The sequence below is a fragment of the Anopheles stephensi genome, chromosome 2 (genome assembly GCF_013141755.1).
Source record: "Anopheles stephensi strain Indian chromosome 2, UCI_ANSTEP_V1.0, whole genome shotgun sequence".
NCBI classification, from domain to species: Eukaryota; Metazoa; Arthropoda; class Insecta; order Diptera; family Culicidae; genus Anopheles; species Anopheles stephensi.
The window spans coordinates 25,178,653-25,201,850 of NC_050202.1; the positions used below are offsets into that span (position 1 = coordinate 25,178,653).

Here is a 23,198-nt window from a genome sequence, read left to right on the forward strand (position 1 = left end):
TTTGTCCACCGTAACCCCAACCCAGTATGAAATCAATACGGTCGTGCAAAATCTCGCCCCCGAATGTTGAACGTACGTGTACGAGGGTACGTGATTACCGAGCTACCGGCTCAAAATTGACCGACGACACGACCAACCGGTACCCTGTTCGGGGTGTCCCGGCTGGGATAAGGGATAAAGTTTCGAGAGAAAGCCACCAGAAACGAGCTGCTAGATTCAATGAATATATTGCGGAAGATGTGCCGGTGTGCCAGTGTGCTGTTGATGAGGTTATCCCGGAGCATCAGCGTATAAAAAAAAAGAGATGGTGAGGCGAAGGTTTACTCACGGGCAAAGTTTGTCCAGCTCCTCCTTCTTGGTCACGAACGATAGCTCCGATGTGGCGGACAGGACCTGTAGGGGTCTCGTGCACTGTACCAGCTCCTCCTGTCCACAGTCCTCCGTAATAACCTGTCGCACGAGCGCTGCAAGAACGTGGGAGAAATTGTGCAAAAAAGAAGGCAAAAAGTTAGACAAGAACGTGCAACGATGCATCGGATCGGTTGGATGCACTGGCAATGGATGTCCGTAGCGGCCTGGGTAACGATCCAAACCTCCTTCTTCATGTGTGTGTGTGTGTGTATATGCGTGGGTGTGCGGGGGCGATTAGGACAATTTCAATCATGATACGGTGCTACCAACCCGCGCGAAGAAAGCGACCAAAACTGATGACCCCAAAGAAACGGTTTCCCTAGCACCGAAAGTGAAGCAACTCCGGCGATGCGATACATGTGGCGCTTTATGCGCTCGCCTCGATGTGAGTCCACGAATGGTTGCGATATTCCCGGGATCAGTGCAAAATGTCCCCGGTGGCGATTCCGATCAACCGTTAACATTGATAGGTTAATCGGCCGGTGGCTTAGTAAGCGAGTTTTGGTGCATTTTTGCACAAAAAAAACATCGCTTTGCAAACGGTGGATTAGAACGTCGAACGCTGCTCGAGTCGAGTGTCGCTGGACGATATTCATCTCATGACTCTAAAAATCTCATTTAATAACAGCGAGCTGTGCAGTGGCTTTTTGGACTCGTGCTGTGAGCTGTTTAATTTTGTTACACATTATGTGAAACGATTTAATAAACAAGCAGGATTAAATGTTTCTTTAAAATTCGTGTTAACTTGTTGAAAATTATTCATTCTTGGTAAAGGCTCATCATGGTGGTCCATTACTGAAGCCCATAGTTTATTTTAAAATTAATAACTTATTCGATGAAAATCCTATCCAGCGCACCCTGGTGGGATCGATTGCAGGTCACAGTGAGTTCAGGTCAGCTCCTATCAGCGTCCGGATTGCTTCGCTCAAGCATGTTAAAACTGCAAATTTACTACGCCACTCCACATCGACTAATCTCTTCCATTATTTAGCTACGCCATTTCAATCAATCTATCCCGGGCGCACTCATCCCTTTTTCCCAGCTAGGTTGGGGGCAACGGGGTACAATGGGGACGGTGCAAGCAAGAAGTACATCTCAATTAAGTCCATCTCAAACATGGCCCAACCCGGACCGTTCCCCACCCCCAGATTGTCCCAGGCTGCTTGTTGGGAGGAATCTCGATGAGATGTTAAAGCTCCGTAGAAAGATATTTCTAAGCTGAGCTATTTTCTGGAGCTAAAGGATAGACGGGTGCATGTATCCTTCTGACATTCTACTGCCCTGCTGCTGGTAGGTTAACTTATACGGCTTCCACCTTACCAACGCGAGAGATCACCCGAGTGTCCGTATGTGTGTGTGTGTGCAGCGTTATGGTCTATAATAATTATCGTCCCAAAAACCCATGCTTTGCTAAACGCTTACGAGCCGTTTCACTGAGTAGGTAATTGATTTCAAACTTAAATTTAATACTCGCCTTCTGGAGTTGGGAACCATTCCATTTGGGAGTTTTGGAACCTATGCACACACACACACATACGTGATAAGTGCTTATCGTGCGATGGTGGGAATCATTTAAAAGAGGCACCCATTAAAAGCGTTCCTTGGTGCGATGGAGGGGCCCGGTGGTTCACGATTGCAAAAGATGATATTCAAATGCGATTATGCCCACAGCGGAAACAACATTTTCGATCTATTTTAGATTACTGGCGGGTGCGTGAATTAGTCGATAACTGATCGGTGGACAGAAGGGCTTTTTTTTTCGTTGTGTTCGTTTTGGAATAGCAAAGCTCTGACGGGGTTGAGCTATGAGAGAACCATTTTATATTTAATGGTACTTTTAAAGGTGCATGTGTGTGAAAATGAAACTGATTCAAGTGTGTGATAACTAAAGGATACTCTATAAGCTATAATTTATTCATAGAACAGCGAAGATGAATTTCCGGAAAAAGATTTTATCTGGTCGGATACTTCTCTATTTGTAGTAAATTACAGATTCATATGTTGTATCAACAAGCCATACACATTGGCAACTGTTCATCATGCCAGGAAATAATAAGCTGCAATAAATTAATATTACCATATAATTGGCAAACTCGCGCATGGCACACAAAAAAACCTCCCAAAAGTAAAATTTTATTTTCAAGCGCCTGAAAGTATGCAATGATCATAACAAATGGTAGTTCATGGATAACATGGATGATTATTTTCAGCAATTTTGCTTCGCGCTAGAACACTATTAACAACCCTAGAACAATATTATTTTAAGAAAAAAAGCACTCACAAATGTCCAAAATAATTTGTGTCTTGCCTAAAACTATCGCCGGCTCGTTATCCCAAAAGGTAGTTAAGCCTCATCGAGCTTGCAACGACAGTGCCCAGTTTTTGATGCAATCGCATTCAACTAGTTGCTCATTAGATAGGCGGCTGTGCTCTCTCTCTCTCGCTAGAGAATAGCTCCATCGACTGAACCGACAAGTTCGAGCATGTTCACGTACGTACGTCAACCCGTTAAAGTTTTGCACGAGGCCCTGAAGCGTTCTTTCCAATCAACCGGTACCGTACCTCTGGCCTTAGGGCAGAGATCGAGACCACCATACCACTCATAGCAAACCGACCAAACTGCCGATGATGGGAAATAAATTAATTTATTTAATTATGTATTCATTTTTCATGTCCGAACGAGGTGACCGCTCGCTCTAGTCTTCCGGCTACGGTCGACGCTTACCGAATCGAATCGCCAGCCTCGGTAAGCTCGCTAAGCGGACACATCCGGTGCGCATCCGTGTCGGTAAGCCGAACATTGTTGTCACGGTGCGACTAATTACCGGAAGATTATGAACTCGAAGGCACCCGTCGATGGCAGCGATGCACCACGCGTACGTTGCGTGACGGGCATATTTTGTGCGTGTGCAATAAAATATCGAACGAAACGGACAGGGGTAATGCGTCTAATATTTTTCGAACCTTTCGGTGCTCGTGTGCTTGCTCGGAAATGGTAAGAGATTTTAATTACAACTACTCACAACCACGATCCCTGTTTCCGCATACCTGGCCACGCACAAAACTGCCTACTTATGCCTGCATAAATTGTCCACGGCTACCGGGCTTTTAGACGAAACGATTGTGTTGCTACCGACGGTTGCCAATCGCTCTGATAAGTAGATACATTTGCAGAGCAAGGGGCATCCCATCCCCATTGTTGGGATGGGACGAGGATAAAATAAAATACTGCCCCAACATCATTGTTACGTCACTCGAGTCGGCACAAGCACGACTAATCCCTTAGTAACGTGCACATTTCGGTGGCCAGATGAACTTTTGCTCGTGCAAGTTATGTTGGGGAGGAAACACACGCACACACACGCATACATAAATGAGCTTAGTGAAGGGAATGCGCTTAGGTGTGGTTGTTATTAGATTTTACAAAATTACATTCAATGTTGTAGCTTTCAAGCCGCTTCGAATCAAATTAAATTCCATCGAAACCGTAATGTGCGGGATGATTTTAAAAAGTAGTTTGAACGATGTGTTTACAGCAGAGACGTAAATAGGCTTGGATCAATTTGGTGCCGTTTATACATTTTGATAAGTACTCCCTAAATAATCTTGCAGTTTCCTTAAAAGTTTAAATTTATCGTTGAAAAAGGTTCGGGCAGCAAAACGCGCCTAAAATTATGCAATGTACATACATGACCGAAATTGGAAGTTAAAAAATTGCAGCATGTTTTTAAACCTCAACAATGTTACTGGCTTTATTTTACTTATTTACAGATTTTTTCAATAAATAAGATACACATTTGTGTAAACTCAAATTGCAAATAATTGATTCTATATATTAATTGCAGCAAAACGCACAGCCCATTGTGCATGAATGAAATAAGCATTCTACAGATGAGAAAAGGAAAGAATAAGTGGAAGTAACGTCAAATAAAATTTGATTTTCCTCATAAAAAACTCGTAATAGAACATACACCTATTACTCTGTTTAACAGAAATATCACACTTCAATGCACAATCAAACGAGAGAAGATAACAATTAAATAAGAATGAAAGCATCAAATAAAACGATACAAAAAACACCTCAAATGAAAACAAATACTTGAGAAAACAAAAAAAAAAGCCGATATCGGGGAAAGCGGTGCCCGATAAAACAGAACAACAGTCTGTTGAAAATAAAGTCTAATTAAATGCACGCTTCACGCTCCTCGTCAAATCAAAATCACACTAATGAAGTACACAAAAACCGGAATCAAAAACAACATTGCCTAATCAAGTAAGCTAACCGCCTGTGCTCTTGTGTTTATGTTCAATCTATTAACTACTTCGGGTTTGTTGTGTTTTTTTCTTCTTCGTGTGTTTCTATCTACACTTTTCCACATCCTCATGATAGTCAGTGGTTGCAGATGAAGTTGCAAACTATCTGTCTGTTCCCTTCTGCTCGGTTTTATCGTTCTTTCCACCTTTTTTTTGCCCATTTATTACCCCTGTCTGTGTTTGGCCTGGTAGTTAAATTAAGCTAGTGAGTGTGTGCCGCGAAGTTCCGGGAAATGGCATGATCGATTTACTGCAACTTCCCGCTCCATTTTGCCCGGCTGTTTGAAAGGGTCAGGGAAGCTACACAGCTACCTGGGTTCGTTCGAACAGCTTCTTTTTTTACGTGTGCTTCCTTCCTTTAACCGGTCACAGGATAAAGTTCGAGGACAGGGTGAATTTTAATTAAATGTGCACAGTGCAGAGAGTTCGTTCTATAGCTGTTATTTTTTTTTGCTGCCCTCTCCGCTCATAACGCATTTCTGTCGCTGTCTGGCTCGCTCGACTGAGTGCTTGGCTAGTGGCTGTTTATAGTTATATTTTGGTGCGATGTTTTAACGCTCCAACAGCTCCAGGGAGGGTAGGTGTGTGTGTAGGAGGACTGTGAAGTGGGTGGGTGGGAAAATATTGCAATCACAATTGTGCCCTGGCAAGGCTACACTTTGACAGCACGCGCAGCACGTAGTAGTTTTGTGGGTGATTGGTTGGTGGTTGTTCGGTTTGCTGGATTCGACATTTGTCTTTCGACCGATATCCTGACCCGGGCGATATTGGATGAGGGCAGCCCTCGTGTCAGCCATAATTGTCCGCAACCTATTCACCCAGGCCCTCGTCCCTTCGTGAGTCCTCGCTTCCCCTTTCTCATCCACCACCTACCATCCCACCGGGCATCCCTTAGTCGCTGGTCACCGGACGGCGCATAGCGTAGGGTCTTTTGTTTTAAAATTTTATTTGATTATTTAACAACAGATGAAATCGTTAATGAATAACGAGCCGGTACACATGGGACAGCACGCACAGGGACGGCGAAACGTATAAAATGGAAGCATTTGACCCCGGATCGGCGCATGTGATGGAGCAAAGCGGAGACCGATGTATCCGAGTCCGACCGAACCGGATGAAATGTTTCTCACAACCCACAATTTCGTTCCGTACAGCTTGTTGCCATTTTATGCTCGATTCGTTTTTAACCCAACGCCCAACTATACTGTACTGTGTGCCGTGGAAAAATCATCGAAAGAGTTGGGGATGATTGCTCAATCGTGTGCAAGATGCATTTGAGAATTTGACCCAGGCACGGTACGGTTGTGGGTTTCGCGCCAGCGCTGTTTAATGGGGTTTCGCGAGACACAAGGACGGGATTGGGCTTATTTCGGGTTTCGATTAAAGCCTTCACAAATGGGAGTGGAAAGAATATAATAAGGGGTACATGATGGGAAGGCCGTTACGCGGGCACCGGTGTGGGCCGGTTTCAGCTGAGTACTCTCTCAAGGGAAGATCACGGTGACGCATGTTGTCGCCATTATGAAACGCGTGTCCCTTGGCTACCATTTTCAAGTACATGTTCGCAGCTGAACGTGATGTTGCAGTGAGGCGATCATTATTGGCACTTTAAGCGGAGAGCAGAACATGGTGGTTTAATTTCGATTATTGGATGTTTTTCGATTGTGAAATTATTTTAAATAAATTATGCAATTCTTAATGTTAAGGACTGTTTGGATGCATTCAAGCATTCTTGACTTGACTGACTTCAAAGATTTTTCAGTCGTTGGTTCTCCATTTCAACATTTCACTCAAACGTTTTTTTTTGTATAAAGTGTACACCAGTACAGTGTATAAAGCGTTACCAGCTGATTTTAAGCTATGGATGTGGCCAAAACCGTCGAAAAGTTGGAGCTGTATCCTTGAGCTAAAAAGGTTGGAAATGATGAGATACTTTCTAATGATCGATTGAACATGTTACTATGTCTTCAAAAAATATTTATTTACTTTTTAGAAAAAGACGATAAAACCTAGGAATGGACCCCCTGCCAACAGTATTGAAGTATTTTTTAATGCATAGAGGCTTTGGATCTTCAAGACCACATTCACCTGTACAGTATTCGCACAGTAGGCTTATGCTAGTGCCCCAAGGATTAAATGTATCGAGGTTGAACCGTTGGGCAACTTGGTTCCTGGAGTCAAAGAATCTTTCTCATTGGTGAAGAATGGACGAGATGGACAAGATAAACTTTACTTCGGAAAATTCACAGGTCATATCTGAGATGTAGCTCATGAGACAAGCCTTACAATTATCAAAGAGCATTTCTTCGATCAGGAATGCTTCCAACTGACTTCATCAGAGAACAGGTTTTTTCGAAGTTCGAGCTCTACCGGAGGACTTTATTTAATCATATGTCCCCCAGTATGAATTAGCAAGCGATCATCAAAATCAAGTATTATTTGAAAAGATGCAAATATTATTTTTGAAAAAAAAGCGTTGTTTTATTTAATTGGCGTTGAGCCGCTACGAACCAGGAAGAAATACATTTGTAGCATATTTCTTGAATGTATGGCTCAATGTTCTTGTCATAGTTCTAATTGAAACGCTCTATAAATATCGTGCAGAATTTAAAATTGCTTGACATTTTATGATTGCATACTTTTAGGTGTGACTATTAAAATTTGATATCGAATATCTTTGTCAGGTTGATCAACTAGCTTGCGACAAAAAATGCTAACAAATCTTATGGATAAAACCGTTGATCATCAAACATTCGGGAGAAAAAATCAAGTAAATTCATTTCACCCTTAAAACAACACAAGCGAACACAGAGCGAAATATACATTCATCAATTTTTACAAATCTTTCACTTCCTTACCAAACCGCCCTGCACCGATCGATTTTGATGAAGCGGTGTACCAAAGCTCTTCCCGTTAAAATTCGATTTTGATTTTAACGATAACACACGCACACACATACACGAGAGAGAAAAAAAGAAGCGTCGCATCACGATATTTCCACCGGAATTCACAACCGGTATCGATTTCTCTTTCATCCGAACGTGCACTCGCCAAATTGAAACACCGCGAACATTGTGGCAATTGCATTTGCGTGTAAGTATGATTGCTTTATGCAACGATCCAATGCACACCAAAAGCGTCGCACAATTTTCGAGAACTGCACACACACACACACGCACAACAGGCCCTTCCCTCGCCACCGGCCGGTCGGTCGGTTTCGTTTTAATTGATTTTGTTAACAACAAACCCGTCGACTGGACACTGTCCACGGCACTGTCGCGAGCGTCTGATGAGCGTGTGGCCACAACGCCCCAAATGGGAACACCGGTCTAGGCTGTGCTGACCCACCATTCCCCGGTCCGATCATCCGATTAGCAGGTGCCCTCTGCACAAAACCCTCCTGCACATCCCGGTCCACGTTTCATCCGCATTGGGTATCGTTCGGTGAGGTGGGAAAAGTTCGTTAAGCAGCACAAAACCCGGCCCGTTAGTATATTAGCTTTGGTACTGCGGTCTGCTTTACTGCTGCGATCGAATGTTGGTTTTTCGTTAGCAGAACAGCGCCCGAGTCGCTGCGCCCTTTCATCATGTTCTAGCCCCGTTTCTCGGAGCGTGTTTGTCCCCAGTCAAAGCGGGAGCTTAACTGACCTAAGGTTGGAACGTGTTTTTCGTCCTTCTTGCTCCTCATCCTCTCGCCACCGCACCGCAATCCCCGGCCCTTCTTCCCTCCTCGAAATCCCCGGGACATGTAAATAAATGTAATTTGCCGAAATCGGCCCCCCGGGGAAGGTGAGATAAGCGTGGAAACTGCGGGAAAATCGGAAACTGCTGCACCGGGATCAGCATCCGCGTTCAATGCACGGATAATGGTGTACGATTTTGCAGAACCGGGCTGGCGAAAAACACTAGCGGCAGCACTTAAAGGATGCGTTTTTGTTGGCAAACTCGCGCACACAGCGCAAACGGAAGTCGGAGCGTGGTTGGACCGGTTTTTGCTTACGTACACGGTTCTTGCCTGGTGGCTTCGGAAGTTGGACACATTGTGTGGTGCAGCAGTGCTAAGGAGCATTTTCTTTTTGTGTTTCTTGCTACCCCATGGGCATCTTTCCCGTTTTCCGGGGTTTGCGTTGGTGAATTGTGAGCAACATTGGTGCCCCGTTTGAGTGATTCACACCAGGGGAATCATTAACCAGCTGGTGGATGCTATCGTTTTGCTTGTTCGGGGGTAAGTCTGCCAACTTCGACTCTGCATCCGATCTTGCATGATGGTAAAATGATTTGCACAGGACATTATGAAATGCATCATTCAGGGAATGCTCATGAGTATTACAATACTCGTCTATCTAGTCAAATGAAAAAGAGATTATTATCCTTGGTTTGGTATCTGTTTACTTCTTTTCCAATGTTGACAATGTAAGTTTAGCCTCCATATCAATTTTTTAGAAAAAAGGCTTTAATCAACCATTCGATGAATTAAGGTCTCATTAAAACTGCCCCTTAAAGTATGCAAAGGTTGTAGCTTTTAAAGTGTTATTGGTTTTGAAGGCGTATTTGATCATGTGAGCACTGGCAAATTTGAACATTTTATTTTGGACTTAAATGCGTTTTTTATGCTTTGTTCATGTCTCACTAACATCACTAAACAACACCAACGAGTATGTTTGACAATATCAGAATATATTTTAGAAAAAATACAGAATCTTCTTCTTCTTTGGAGGTAATACTTCGAGAGGGTTCAGCCTACCATTTCTGGCCTTCTGTGACCTAATTTTACCCGTAGTAAAGAAGTCAACCCTACGTACGGGGAGAAGGCAGTCTATATGGGATTTGAACCCCGGTCCTCCCGTTTGAAGATCGGCGCCGCTCTCGCCTTGGCCACCGGACCGCTCCATTACAGACAAAATATTCTTTTTTATTATTCGGGGTGATTGTTAAGAATTGTGGTGACCTCTCACAGATTATTTCGAGGGATATTTAGTACAGGCAAGCCATGGTTCGACATGGTTCGATGAGGGTAACTTTCAGATAGAATAAATCGTAAGATATTGAAGTTTTGAGGCATGTAAAATCGAAGATGTCTTTAAAATACTATTTGGTGCATCGCTACCTCTTCAAATTTGTACCACAGTTATATGCATGCACAAATTAACTACATTTTTAGTTTTAAAACTCTCGTAAATCATTGGCCAAAATAATCAACAGCTTTAGTTGATCCGTACGGTCATGAACAAGTCAAGGAAGCCAAACATAACAAGCCAAGACCTTAAGAGGATGCAGAATGGTTGGGACACCAATACCATCTCTACTAAACTAAACTAAAATTTTAAAAATAATAACTCTTTTTTTGCTGGTTTTAAAAGTATAGCTATTAACTTAATAATTTTACATAACTGTCATGTTTTTGAAATTCCCCTGCAAAAAATAAGACTTTTAGAAAAGCGTTACGAAGCGTTACATTCGTCAGGTTACTGGTTTTGCTTCAGTTGTCATATTACAGAGAACCATCACATGTTCCCGAACATCAAGTAATAGATGAACAATATAACCATAATGAGGAAAAATTTTGTTATAACATTATTTTACATTAAAATCAATAATAAAGGCTCATTTTTTACATGTCTTCTTTGGTTGTGATATTGAAATGAACAAACAAACAAACACACCCCAAGCGATCATATCAAAGAATACATCTGTATTCTTGGAAAAACGTGTTTTACACACCTTTTTCCCGGACAAAAAACACTAGAAAAAGGTCAAAGGCTGCCTGAATAACGTTGCACAGCCCAGAGGACCTCCACGAGTGTGATTAATCGTACGCACAGTGTTTGCTCTTCGTTTTTGCTGGCATAGTTCAAAAGAAACGGAAACGGATTTGCCACGTGTTAACAATACCTTCCCGGGTGTTACAAAGGTGTTAGCAAAGTCAAGCCAAAGAAAAGTTCACACACACACACGCACCCAAAACATACACACACACACACACACGACTGTGGAAGGCTTATGCTAGGCAGTACTTACCTGCCATAGTGACGAGCGCCAGATGGAAGACACTGCCATTGCTAATATTCACACCCTTTCTAATCCTCATCCTGTGTGTGTGTGTGTTTGATGATGAATTGTTCGTCACGGTCACGGCCTTCGGGCTGGATTTTTCGCTCCTCAACGTACTCGTACTCGGGGTGGGACTGAAGGAAGGATTTCTGTCACCCCGTTTAGTGGAAAATTTAATTCCCGCTTTGTTACCGTGCTTCGTTAGACTACTCGGTCAATCTTTGGCGCTCTCGGTCAGGAAAAGCGACTTACACCACCCTACGTTTAACCTCGTTTCGTATTACACACACGTGATAAGAATGCTTTCAAAAAATAAAAATACAAGGATGATAGCACCTCCTTTTCGTCTGCTCGTTCTCATGCACGAACGCCTTCGTTCGTTCGCTTTCTCCTTTCTGACCGTGGAAACTTTTCGTAGCGTCTACTTGCGTTGAGGTTTTTCGGTTGTCCTCGTCACCGCTCGAAGCATATCTGTCGCCAGTCCGGGCTTTTCCTTTCCTTTTTTCTCACGTTACCTTTTTCTTGTCTCCCGACAAGCTTTTCTTCTCTTGCGGTTAGGTTGAGCTACTAGGGTGGTTTATTTTTCCCACCGTGCCACCTACTGTTCCAACTTTTCCCCGTTTCCAACTCGGGAGAACGGGAGAGGAAGTATATTTTTCTCCAACTCCAAACACCGGTGTGGGAGCCAACCGATGTGTCTCGGTTGGAAGAATTTTCGGAATATTTGCTTTTGATGCCCACTTACTCTCGGAGGACTCGGCCTTCCGGTTACGAATGGTGTGAACGCGCTGGATGGTTGGAGCAGGCAGAAACCGAAAAAAAAGCGCTGCCGGGGGATGTTTATTGTTTGTTGACGCCTTGTAACCTGTTGAGTTGAGAAAGAAAGAAGCAGAAAAAATATGGTCAGTGGTGGAAATGTTTTTTTTGTTTTGCTTGATTTATACTAGGGTGGGAAAGCTTCTTTTTTTTCTCCCCATCGAGAGCGCGTGTGGACAGTTGAGCCGTTTATTTGTTTTCCCCTTTTATGCTAAGTGAAGCTCGCTTGTCTGTGTTTATTCTGCTTTGTTAAGCGGTGTAGCTATTATTTAATCGAATGCAGGAAAAAAACGAGTGGGAAAGTTTTCTTTCTTGCGTGTTATGTTCGCATAATGAAACCGTTTAGAGACGTTTGACAACTTTTGATAAGCATTTTTCGACAATAAATTGCCAAATATCCTTCCTGACCGTTTTGGACACCGCTTCCGCAACGAGACAACTCTTTTGTCGTGCTTTTACTTGTTGCCCCGAGGCACACAGATGATGGTGTAAGATAATTGAAATGACAAAGTTGGAAAGCTTTGATGTTGGTCCTTCATTTTCCTTCCGGGACGCAAGAAACGCACGCAAACGCAGAACGGCCGAAGCGAGTGAAACTGAGTGAGTCCAACAAAACGATGACACTTGTAATAAACGGTCCCCATAAACGTTAGGGTGTTCATTTGCGTATCTTTTTATATTTGATTTTGTGCATTTTTTGTTTGCTCATTCTGCCGTGAAAGTTTTTCCTCCAGGCCACTAGCTGGCACGCCGGTGGGAAACGGTGGAGTTTTTGTAGGGCAATTTCTTTCTGCCTCCGGAAACTTCAAACATCTTCAATTTACGCCCTCTCGCCCATAAGTTTCGTCCCATCTAATACATTTCGCAAGGCGTTCGTTTCTTTGCCCTGTGCGTGTTTGGGTGCCCGTGACACCCATAACCCGGCAAACAACTTTGAACCTGTGACTTTGTGTGCGTTGTACGCGCGATGGTTGTGAGTGGTTTTTTTTTTCGTGTAGCCACTCGTGGGCAGAAAGTTTTGTTATAAATTTCACGAATGAAATAATATAAATCATGGGGACAGTCGGGGTGCGAGTGAGTGAGTGCACGGTCACTAACCTCGCTTGGAGGGGCTGCCACTCCATTTCGGAGATGGGATATGAAAAAAACGAGATGGAAAAAGCTCACATGATTGACAATCTACAAGCTCGAAGTTACAATTTGGATTGGTATACGAAAGAACGTTATTATCGTTATAATATTTAATAGTAATGCTTGAGAGAGAAATGCATCTATTAGACAGGATTTGACATAAAACCTATCAAAAATTAATCATAAATAAACATAATTTGCAACATTCGATAGTGAAAACTGAAAGCAATAAACAATTGCTTTATACTTTTCTGCTTGAAGTTTTACAGGTTGCGTTGATTTGAAAAATCAAGCCTAAAAGTATGCAATACGCATTGCTACCCTTCTTGTTCGCTTGTCTTCGAGATTCTCGTGTTGAAAAATAAATTTGTATGCCTCTTTTCATTAAATTTATTCTTCTACAGTAGTTAAAAAACACATAAAAATCAATTATGCAAGTTTAAAACCCTTTTTCCTTTTATGGCACCCTGGAATAGTCCGAATGGGTTTCGATGCACAGCCCCACCGATTGAAAATCGGTGCCGCTACTGCCTTGACCTCCGGACTGCTTTATTTTAAAACACTTTTTTGTGTAAAACTACAAGCGTAATTTAATAGTTGAAAGCTTACGGAAAAGTAATATCCAAACATTTTATTGCTTTCGACTAGATATCTTATTTGAAACTCCTAAAAGAAGCCAATAGACACAACATCGTTTCCTTCGTAGATCGTGTTTTTGCTGTTCATATTTCTTTTCAAACTTCTTTCTTGGGTTATGGTCATGCTTGCCATGTTTGGTTTACTAGACTTAATGATAATGAGATAGTCAGTCCTCACTATGGTGGAACGGCCCGGATGAGATTTGAACCCCAGTCCTGCCGTATGAAGACGGACGCCCTTGTCAACTCTGTCACACGGCCGCCCCCCGTATCTCTTTGATGCATCGATCATCGATAATAATCCTTTTGATACCACTATTTTAAAATCCCTGTACCAATCTCTCAGTTGGAAATTTGGTCAGTAGGTTGCCTTTTAAGCTTTTTCCTGCTCTTAACCTGTATCTTGCCTTCTGGAGCAAGTTATAACAACTCTCCAAGGATCACACGTGTCCGATGAACAAATATCTTTTTTTTTTACTTTTGAACGGCCGCACCTTGGCCACTAAGCCTACGGACTTTCATGTACTAATTCTGAGGGGACCAAAGGCATGAGAAGTAATCCTCCCGAGATTCGGAAGTAACCCCACGATCGATGTTTACATATTTTTCAAGTCATTCTTGACGTTAGTGATCAGGTGATCTTGAAAATTATTGGAGCAGGTCTTCTTTTTTCATGATCTAACGGTCATACCTGCCATTTCTGGCTAACTAGGCGCATTGTTGGATAGTCAATCCTCACCGGGGGTCAATGATTCAAAAAACCTTTTTCGTTGAATAACGTTGATAATGATCTATTTTAAAACTTTTAAAACAATCAATCGACTTTTTGAATGTTAGTTTAAAGTATTAAATGAGCTTTTCAATACTTGCTATTAACAACATGAAGAAAATATAATCATTTTTACTTGTTGAGGACAACATATCCAACCCTCATTACTTATTACTTCTCAAGCAAATTCATTAAACAATTTGTGTGCTTCGTTTCACATTTGTCTATATTTGTTGTATTGAATTACGTATAATTATACAAATAATACAAGTCCTGATTAAAACATCGCTCTTGCTTTGTTCATGATTAAATGTGAGCGAAAAAAAGGAAGTTTTTTATAGATTTACGTACAGAAAAAATCTAATTATTATAGTTTTTTGTTCATAGAACTAAATCTCTAATTATAGAATAACCATAAACTTCCAATGGCGTCAAATCAAGAGATTAGCAAGAAATCGTAAAGATCTCTTGCCTAACCTCCTTTCTCTCCCAATGACGTAAAAACCGCTCGGCGCATGTCATAAATTCTCCCGAAAAATTAAGTGATAAGAGTACTTTTTAAGTGAAAATCTGACCAAGTCTAATTGGTATGTGCGTCTTTGTGTAGAATAATATCAATTTCGTGCAGTGTTGTTTGTTTTATTTTGCATGAACATAATTCAACTGATCATGCGTTTCAACATGCCGAGACCGGCAAAACCTTTGCCTCTTGTTCCATTATCACGCAGTTCCCTTGTATCACCGTAGCCTCACAATTAATCATCTCAGATTGGTCCAGACACATTGGTCAGGCCACCGTTACTGTGGGCACACATCCGGCCCGCAGTCTATCAGTGGACGGCAACAAACCAGCTCGGTTGAAACCAGTATGGTTCCAAAAGTGACCTGATTGCGTTTCGGTAAACCACACCCGTGCGATGAGTCGTCACCGAGTGCCGAACAAGCGGCGCGATAATACACAATCATGAAGATTCCCCCAAAATTCGTCTTGGAACATTCCCGGCGCTTTCGTTCGCAAGTCCATCTGAACCTTTGAACCGTATACATGCAGTGAAAGACGCGGCCGATGGCGTTTAGCATGTGGTTTTTCGCTTTCGGAACCGAAAGTTCGAGGTCCAACATGGGTGATAATGCCGTAACCACCAACTCTGGGTCGAGTTCTGGGGCTTTTTTGGGGTGTGGTTGGCTAATGAGAGGGTTGTCAAATATAAAACTAAACTATTATGCTTAAATGACAACATTTAACAAAAACTTTACCCTTCCATTATCAACTCCGTAAACTCCGAGACACACGCTCCCTTGGCCACGCGGGGTTCAACCCCTTGCTCTGTGTTGTTGTGTTCGTGGAAATTTAAAGGCAAGCTGCCTCCTCAAAACTTTGCCAGTTAATGAAGGGAATCGAAGAACTTTCCACGATCCGAACCTCCACAAACTAGCATTCATCCTCGTAATGTCCAACTTGTACGCTTGGACGGGTTTTCGTGGAGGATATGCGCGGTTGCGGACGAAAACCGGGAACCACGATGAAGGGCACGATTTACCGGAGGAAGCACCTTCATTAAGCCTTCTCTCAACTCCGGTTTAATACATCCGTTTTGTCAATACAGTTATTCTTTAGCGCATCGGAAAGCATCGATAGCTCTTGCTTCATCCGCTAGATCGAACTATTGAAGATTTCATTAGGGAGAGCGAAGGAAGAAAAAAAACCCCACCAACAACTGTAAGATAACGTCGCTTAACTCGTCGTAAGGAAGTTGAGGAAAACAATACCGAAAACTTTCCACATCGTACACGGTGAAGTTCTTTTTGACGACCTATCGAATGGTTCTACGCCATCCCGGTTGGTAAGCGGCCAACGGGGACGAACTTTTTGATAAACAGTGTACTGATTTAATTTTATTCATAATAAATTGAAAACTTGGACGTGGACTAGCTGTAATTCTGAGTCATGTCCTGCGTTGCCGGGGAGGGACCGCTTGCCCCGGGGAGTACGGAAGTCAGAGTTGCAAAAGTCGGCAGCATAAAGCGAACGCTGGTATGACTTTCCTAAGAAACTGATACTTGGTCTATTGTTTTGCTGCGAAGTTTGGCTTAAGTCACCCATTGAGATTAACCGGAGCGAGCTTGGTACTGGATAATCAGAATCTTCCCGCTGAGACTATAGTAAGGGAAACTAAATGAACTATCAAGTTCGTCGAAGAGAAAACTCGTTGCACGTTGTTCTCCTAAAATTTCATGAGAGAGCTGTCAAATTGTTTTGCTTGACAGATAGAACGGAATTTGACAGTTTTTCCAGTGATTTGACAGTGTGCCATAGCAGCAGCAGCATCTAAAACCTTCATTCGAGAAACACTAATTGTTCTTATTTAATTAGAAAAATCACTTAAAATCAAGAAAACCCTTGAGAATTTTTTTAATCAAAAATCTTTAATTGTATAGGTCACGACTTGTAAACACGAAATAAATCTTGTAACCGACGATGCACTACAAACAGCTTAGGTCACGTCAGATGCTCTTATCATCAAAAGTGTGCCGTGCACGGTAAAAACAGCTGACTCGAGAACAGCTTTTGCTTTCGCTTGCCTACAACTTTTCTTCCCAAGAATCTCAGTTTGTTTTCCCTTTCCGTAATCTTAATCTTTGTCCGGCTGTGATGCGCTCAAGAAGGGAAAAAAGGAATTCTGCAACGAGAAAACAAAAACGGATGCACTTGTGTGCTTTGAAGCAGATAGAAGCGTGTTTGAAGGAGGTATAATACGGAAAACCGGAATACTTAGCAAGTGGTAGTAAAAAACGTAAACTGCTTTTCTTCACCTTCAAACATTCTGCGAATATGATTGCTTGGCCAGTGTCCCAACAGTCTCGTCCGTCAATTGAGTGAACCAACGCTAACACAAAATCAATGAGGCGCAGCAGACTTTTTCCATTAATTTTCTCCCTATCTTCTTTCGTATTCTACGAGGTTTAAAGTATTTTCACAAGATATGGTGGCAAAACGATCACAATCTTAGGGTAAAAAAAAAATCTTCACAACCTCTTAACAGCACTTAGACCACCGATCCAAGATTTCTATTTAGCACGACGCCCTCGGAGATCCAGCTTTTGTTTTTTTTTGTCTCACCATCTACCCAGGTGCCATTACGAACCCAATGAATGATACCACCATCTCGCGTTATTAATATCGCAACTTTCCCTCAGCTCAATGGCTATCGGTGTAAAGCAAAGCAATTAAAATCTTACATCGTTCTCGGGCGCAAACCCTTGCACGAGGAGCTCGCGTATACGACGCCACTACTTCACGGGCATTCAAAACTTTCCACCAGCATCCGTGGTTGCAGTTCAGTTAGTTCAAAGCTTCCCGATTTCGGGAGGGGGGGGGGGGCACAGGTTCACTGTCTTTCATCCACACCGGGCCGGGGTTCCAGTTTCCGAGAGGGGGCCCCCACCGTTTGCGTTTGGCATGTGAGCAGGAAATAAGAGCTGCACCGTGTCCTGGCAATTCCCACCGGCACGATGTCGATGTCCCGAGAGGATGGCTTCGCGGATCGTAAAGTTTCAATGTTTCGTGGTAGTTTTTCGGGTGGTAATGTTTGCGGTTATTTTGGCACCGTGTAGCGTAGTGGTTAGTGCCGCTCAAAAGGGGGAATGTTCGTACATGGGAGGAGATGCTTCCCAGTGCCAAGTGGGGCAACAACTGAAGCCTGAGAAGGGCAGAGTGGATGGGAGAATTATGGAGTGCTTAAACAACGAAATAGACTCATCTTGTGGTGTAAGTCGGGAAGAGTAAGATTTTGGTTGTATGCGGGAAAGTTTGGCATTTTGTTTCTTCCATTTTTAGCTGAATGTTATTGTTTAGACGGAAGTTCTTAAAGGGGTTTAAAGAGCTTAGAAATGTTTGTTTGTTTGGGTGGCATAATAACTGGAGGGAAAATAACTGTTACAATCAAACATTTTGAGCAAATTTGCTTTAAAGTTCTTGAACAAAACATCCCTAATTAGTACGTTTTAGTGTTTTTGAACCGTTTGCTATTTCAATCATAACAAAGCGCCTAAAGTTATGCAATTTAAAAGCATCGTCTAGGCTAATGGATCGATATAAAATTTTATTATGTGTTTATGCTGGTGAAGAGGCTCATATTGATTGAGAAGAATATTAACAAAAAATATAAAAAAATCGTTCAAATTATTAGAATCCATATGAAAAGCATAAAAACTCCAAATTACTCAAAAAATCTCAAATAAAACAAACTCGTCCTACAGGTGTCAAGTAACATATTTTAGAAATCTGTCATCATTCCATTCAGCCCACCCGAAGCATTCCAACATTATTAACCCTTTTTCATAAGATTACCCCTTTTCCGGTGAGTTTCAAATTTCATCCGCATCAATTTCCGTTGACCAACCTTTATCGGTTTAACAACTTTTCTGCTCTTCAACCCCTGGAAAACAAAAAAACAGAAGACCGGATCAAGTTTGCGTTCTTTCTTGCTCCTTCCCATTCCAATTATTACTTGCCTCAGTTCTACACTCACCATCCGGTCATCCGGCCACAGCGTAAAAAGTGTGTAACTCATTTGCTAATTTCACTGCCCAGTTCCACTCAAGCACACAGCTGGCACGAGCGTCCAATTTAAAAAGGGATCCCCCGGACAAGGGTACATTCTGTGGGATTCTTATTGGCGGATGGGTTTTTTTTTTGTTCTTTCTTCTCTATTTCGCTTTCTTTTCCAAGCTTCACTGTTCTGCCATTTTGTGGAGTTTTAATTTTCCATCGTGAGCTTCTGTGCCAATTTCGCTGCTCCGGTTGGGATGCTAGAGTGAAGCCAGCGAATGCGATTTCCATGTGGAAAATCTTTGTCTCTCCGCAGCGAACCTCCTCTCCATCTGTGTATCTCCAGTTCGTCGTTCAGCCGAGATAAAGATACTTTCCACCATTTAACAGATGGCAATTGGAGAGATTCGAAAGTACGCGGCGTACGCGAAGACCGACAGTAAGGCAACAGAAAAAAAAATGGAAAGCTTCGCATGAGATAATGCGAAGAGAAAGGCAAATAAAGTTATAATTTAATTCCCGCAACTGGACAAGAGTGGAACTTCCCATCCTTCGCCTGCAGCTAGCTCGGGAAGGAATAATGCTTATGATTACTCTTCTAACCATCCATTACGGGATTGGCATCGGGATTATTCGACACCGTGCACGATAACGATCGTCACGGTTACGTTGGGTTGTGGTAGAATTTTTCCACGTTTTACAATTCATCAGCTACAGGGCGGCAACGGAGAGCGGTGAAGAACAGCGTACCGACGGGAGCAGTAATATCAGATTTATACGCTTCCCACACTCGCGTTCTTTTTCCACTTTCCGAACTATACTCCCAGCTTTGAATTTAAGTTGTGAAAATTAGTTTCCACCACGACAAGAAAATTTAACACGGAGAAAATGTAAGTGCACTGTAAGAAAAAGGAGGAGGAAAAAAGTGAGCGAAAACTCAAGACGCGATGTATAATCATTTTACAATTCCTTCCCTCCTTGGCTTTCTCTCTCTCTCTCTCTCTTTTCCTTAGCGACCCGCGAGACTGTATTCTTTGCCGATTCTGGAAGCATGATTATAATTTAATAATATTATTTTAATGCAAGTTTTAATTTTCAATTTTCACACTCCACCCTTCTTCGGCTTCGGAAAAGCTCGAGTGAAAAGAAACAGCTGTGGCTCGTGAGAAGGCCACAAGAAGTGTTCCGATGCTGGCGAAGCGATACCAACCTTTCCTTTTTTGTGGGAAAATGGAATGAGAACGTGGCAGTGAAACGAATAAAATACACCATATTGGTCCTTGTCGGACGATAAGAAGCGCAGAGGCATGTATCAAACGAAACGAAACCGTTTTCCAGGGGGGTGAAAGTTAGTGTGCATTCCTGACACTTTCCCGTGCTGAAGTTAAGCTTTCGGGCGGGTGAAGTGATTCCTCTTGCCGGGCTGGAGTTCGTAGCGAACGGTGTGACTAATTAGGAGAAAAGTATTGTAATAAAAATTTTCGCCTAGCCGATGCGCGGTGTACTGGGCTCGTCCTCGGCAGGAGACGAGATTTGCCTGTCTCGAGAATGAATGTGGCAGCCGTGTACAAGGCGTTCTTGAAACCGAGACAAACAAAAATGCAAAACATTGCTCTGTGCTGGTTGGCCGTTAAAACATCTGCGAGATTTAATTAGTGCTAAGCGGTGCTGTAATGCAGCTGGAAATTGAAGTTTAAGACCGTGGCGAATGCAGCACGGCAGACACTTTGATTGCCATTTATGCAGCGTCTTTTTGTGAGGTGATCAAAAGGAAGAAAAATTTTGAATAACCATATTATTATAGTTGGGAAACAACCAGTACGATTCCTATACTTCTGTTGTTCTTACTAGTTGCTAGATTCTTATACAAGCTGTTCTTAAATTATCGTACTAAACATAGTATTCATAATAACGTAAAAGTGTTTATAAGAGCTAAAATGTTTGTCTAATTAAACACGCAAAGTATTTGCTCAGAACATGATATTTTAGAAGAAAGACTCTTTCAAAATGAACTGAATCCTGTAGTGCTTATAAATCGTCCACAAAAAAAAAGAAGACTTTGTAAGTTTCTGATGACACGAATGCACCATGAAATCAATTTAACTGTTTTTTTTTTTTATAAATAGCACGTAACTGATAATGTTTTATTTCGGTCAGGATTTGTTTCATAACACCTTAATCTATGCAATTGCTAAACAGGCTCAATTTTTGAGGAGCTCAGCGCAATTTTAACACATTTAAACGGCGGTTCCATCAAAGGAACAAGTAATTTTGTTCCAGTTGCATTTCATATTTCTAAATGAAAATATAATTAAAAAAATTATAATATTAAATATATAGCGTTCATTTATAATATTAAATGTGAAAATGTTTTGCAACTGAAAATGTATGCCGCCTGGGAGAGGCACATGACATTTTAGTTTCTTCTTCTTCTTCTTCTTTGGCACTACAACCTCAACAGGGTTTGGCCTGCCGTTTCTGGCTATCTGTGACTTGCTTTTACCCGTAGCACAGTAGTCAGCCCTGCGTACGGGGAGATGGTCTGGATGGGATTTGAACCTCGGCATCCTGCATAAAGCAACCTGCATCTTTACAACGTTTAGAGTATTTTTTTTAATTCACTTTAATAGTTCTATGAAGGCAGGTGACCTTCTTCTTATTGAATATCTCTTTAACTCGTTAACAAATTTTTTAAGGTTTTTTTAACAGGTAGCACTTCTTCTAGTTCTTCATCTCTGCCTAGCCTTGATAGAGCGAGTTCGGCCTTGTTGGCGTTGGGTTCGGAGGTAGTCGGCGGGTCCTACCTCGTGATTAGCAGAGACCCTGCTGTTACGGAAGGGAACTCGCCGATAGCCGAGATGATTTCGGTGCTGGCTTGATCGAGCTTGGGCTATCACTGCTGGGCAGTTGGAGGAACACTGTACAGAGGCAAATGTTTGTGCTGTCCAAAACGCTGTTTTTTTATGTTTGGTTTTTGTTTCACACTCCAGATCCGATACACGGAAGGATGATCCGTTTACACACCACGCTACCATCAACACAACACCGCCAGCAATAGACCCGGACCTAATCATTGATATAACTTCTACAATAGACCTGGATTTCCACACTGCAATCGCCACACACCTACAACCAAGCATGTCCGGATAAGGCTAAACATCAGGGAGGAAATGCCTTGGTAATTTATTTGTAAATTTTTTGTTTTTGCCATTTGTATTTTGCCAGCACATGCGGTGCTAGCAATACGGCTTCAAGCCGTCATAATTAATAAATAAATAAAATATGGTAGCACTTCTCTTAGACATGGCCAAGCCACCAATCCTTTACCAGGAAAATCAGGCCCTAAGCTGTATTCCTGCACCCATGACTGCAAACGATCTCAAATGCAAACGAGCTCGCTGTGCTGCTCTACGCCTCGTACTGAAAAGATTCTGGCATCAGTAAAAAAAAAAAAGTCCCAGCCATCTTATCCTTCCGACTAGAACAGTTTTTATAAACTTCAAAAATAGATCCAAAATCTAACTGCCGAATTTATTTTCGGTCATTATTTTGCTAGTTCTCATCAATGATGATCAATTGATCATACTGAGTTAATCAACAAATCATGAGTCTCGCCTCTTAAAAATGATACACATATCGTGTGCTTGAGCAGTACTATGCTCTCAAACCACAGTGAATAAACAGCCATCAATAGATAAACCGAACTAGATATGGGAAAAAAAACTGTACAGAAGCATACCGGGTACAGGGTTTTAACCGGTATTCAAACGGCGGGACCAAGGTTCAAAACTACGGGGTATCATTAAGTTTAGCAAGCCAGAAACGGCAGGCATGACCTAAGAGGTCGTTAGGGTCAAGAAGAGAGAGTTTCACTGGTACTACCTAAAAATTAATGAAACCTCAATGTGAAATATAAACTCGTAACGCCCAGATGTGCTTTCCCATTTTGATTACTTTTAAACCTGCCCAGCTTCTAGAATTCTATAATTACATACCGGTAGCTTGAAACAAACTGTTCCTGCTTAAAATTCATTAAACAAGTCGAAACGAGCGGCATTAATAATTTGACGTCGTCAAATCAAAATATTCTACCAAGAATATGGATTATTACTAGTTAACCACTGCACGAAAACCTAGAAATCGAATAATTTCAACCACGATGTGTCTCATACACAATTTATCAGAATCGTACAGCAAGGCACACTCTTTCATATTTCACCATCAACCACACAACCAAAACGGTTTGCAAAATGCTCCACCTCCACCGTATCTCGCACCGGCATACCTCGGAACACGATTGCAGGAAGCAACGAGCCGCTGTGATAAATGGAAACTGTTCAATTAAACATTTTTCATCGATCCTGCTGTGCGGTTTGCCATGTGTACGCTCGTGGAACAACGAAACCGTCCATCCAGTGGACAGTAATTGGAACAATCATGCTACGGGCCGGGACAAGGTTAAGCATGTTGTAAAAACGACCTCGGACGCGCTGGATAGGTGTAATGTTATCTGGAT

At 42.2% G+C, this 23,198-nt stretch overlaps 1 protein-coding gene across 1 annotated transcript in view; it reads right to left on the reverse strand.

The window, feature by feature from the left end:
- LOC118505894 overlaps positions 1–23,198 on the reverse strand; it is a 61,395-nt gene that overhangs the window by 32,451 nt on the left and 5,746 nt on the right. The window contains exons 2-3 of the mRNA XM_036042348.1: positions 10,744–11,641; positions 329–464 (exon numbers count right to left, since the gene is read on the reverse strand). Of these exons, the coding sequence (XP_035898241.1) occupies positions 329–464; positions 10,744–10,813 (206 nt within the window). The 5' untranslated portion in view covers positions 10,814–11,641. The remainder of the gene's footprint in view (positions 1–328; positions 465–10,743; positions 11,642–23,198) is intronic.